Here is a 2,060-nt window from a genome sequence, read left to right as displayed (position 1 = left end):
CATGGCCAGAGTCATTCCTGCCGTGGCCGAGGGGTGACTAACGCGGGGCCCGGGGCGCGGGAGGGGACGGCACCGCCGCAGACACCTCTCTCTTGGCAGATCAAGACAAACTTTGAGAGTAACCTCAACCTGGCCTTGAGGGACTACAACGCGACCGCGGATCGGCACAGCGAGGCCGTCGACACCATCCAGAGCACTGTGAGTGCCCCGGGCTGCTGGCGGGACGGCAGCGGGCGGCAACCTCGCCTCCCGAGGATGGTGCCCAGGGTTCTGAACTTGGGGGGAGGTGCTGGGTGGGATGGGGGTGGTTTCTGGAGAGGAGAGGGCAGGGGGGAGCTGTGGAAGGGATAGAGAGGCGATACCCCGTTTTTTTCCCCCTCCAGCTGCACTGCTGTGGGGTGCAGAACTACTTGGACTGGGAGAAGACTGAGTACTTCACCCAGAGGGGCATCCCCCGGAGCTGCTGCAAGAGCCAGGACGACTGCTCGGAGGAGGACCTGAAAGACCCGAACAGAGCTAAGCTGAAAGTGTTTGTGGATGTGAGTTAAACTCTGAAAGATCCCCTTCCAGTCCTGGAGGTGGGCAGGGCAGAGCTGTGCCGGTGGAGAAGGGCTTGCTCTTCCCTGGGAGGCTTGAGAGGAGAACTGCTCCCTGTGCAGATGCCCTGTGGCCCAGGGACTCTCCTGGTGTGGATGCAGGGGAAGGGTATGGAGGAACGAGCCCTCCCTCATATCTGAGGTCCCCCAAGTGTTTCGTTGGAGGTCAGGGACCAGCTGCACCCAAGCATCTGTGCTGGGGGCTGCGTGTTTTGGAGAGGAGAGCAAGTGAATAAGGAGGTCATCTCCCAGTAAAGTTCCTTTTGGCAGTGCTGACGTCACCCAGCCACCGTGCAAAGTCCCGACGCAGTCTGTGGTGAGCTCAGGTGACCTCATCCAGCAGGGGTGGCTGGGTGGAGCAAGGGGCGTTCCTCTGAGGAGTCACCTTGCCGAGCCCACAGCCGGGGGGCAGTGATTGATCGGGCAGCTGGGCTGGGGGGCTGCTCGCTGATAGGGAAGTGACTTTGCTGAGGTCAGGCAGGAGGGTGGCAGCCAGGAACCCTCACTGCCTGCACTGGACTATCTTCCCCTGGAGGTGCCCTGGGGAGGCGGCAGGTTGTGCTCCTGCAGGGTGAAAAGTGCTGGGCTCATTTGCTCGCTTTCCCTCCTCTGCAGGGTTGTTTTTTCCTGGTAACGTCAACAATGGAGTCGAAAATGAGTGTTGTGGCAGGGATCTCCTTTGGCATCGCCTGCTTCCAGGTAACTGTTCCCTTGCTGGGCACAGGGGAGTGCAGAGCAAGGCTGGCGTGTCTCCAGAGGTGTTTCATTTCCGTGCAGATGTGTACAAAAGGCACGGCGTGTTTCAGCCAGGGTGGAGCAGCTATTCTGCAGATTCCCCTTGGGTTCAATCTCACCACTGTGCACTTTCTCCTCAACCTGGGGCTGACGCACCAGCTCTGTTTTTGTGAGTCCAGGTCATTTGGGAAAGCTACTGTCTGATACAACTGACTTGAAAACAAACCCCAAACGGAGCCTGTGCTGTGCTGGGCAAACTGCCCACGTGAGCTGTTGGCAGGGATCAAATCACACCTTCCTTTTCCTACCCGCCGACCTCCTTTTTTATCAGAGAGGCATTCTGGCATCACTTCTACGTGGCTGGGTCCCTGGGAGCGCCTGCGGGACACCGACTGTGCTGGTGGCTCACACCCCACGTGCTGCGTTGCCCTGCAGTTGTGTCCTCTCCCTCCCCAAACTGCCCACGTGAGCTGTTGGCAGGGATCAAATCACACCTTCCTTTTCCTACCCGCCGACCTCCTTTTTTATCAGAGAGGCATTCTGGCATCACTTCTACGTGGCTGGGTCCCTGGGAGCGCCTGCGGGACACCGACTGTGCTGGTGGCTCACACCCCACGTGCTGCGTTGCCCTGCAGTTGTGTCCTCTCCCTCCCACTCCCCAGCCTGCCCTTGGCTTTGTCATGCCGGACGCTTCCTGCCGGGGCCGCGGCAGCCGGCGGGGGTTTCTCC

The 2,060-nt window shown here is 60.0% G+C and overlaps 1 protein-coding gene across 1 annotated transcript in view; it reads left to right on the top strand.

Moving 5' to 3' along the window:
- Positions 1–99: 99 nt before the first annotated feature.
- LOC103768289 (tetraspanin-6-like) overlaps positions 100–2,060 on the top strand; it is a gene marked incomplete at its 5' end in the record, with an annotated part of 3,409 nt that continues 1,448 nt past the window's right edge. The window contains 3 exons of the mRNA XM_008935430.1: positions 100–198; positions 384–539; positions 1,212–1,295. Of these exons, the coding sequence (XP_008933678.1) occupies positions 100–198; positions 384–539; positions 1,212–1,295 (339 nt within the window). The remainder of the gene's footprint in view (positions 199–383; positions 540–1,211; positions 1,296–2,060) is intronic.

This window comes from Merops nubicus, unplaced genomic scaffold (genome assembly GCF_000691845.1).
Source record: "Merops nubicus isolate BGI_N331 unplaced genomic scaffold, ASM69184v1 scaffold31462, whole genome shotgun sequence".
Taxonomy (NCBI): domain Eukaryota; kingdom Metazoa; phylum Chordata; class Aves; order Coraciiformes; family Meropidae; genus Merops; species Merops nubicus.
This window is presented reverse-complemented; position numbering and strand designations above follow the sequence as displayed.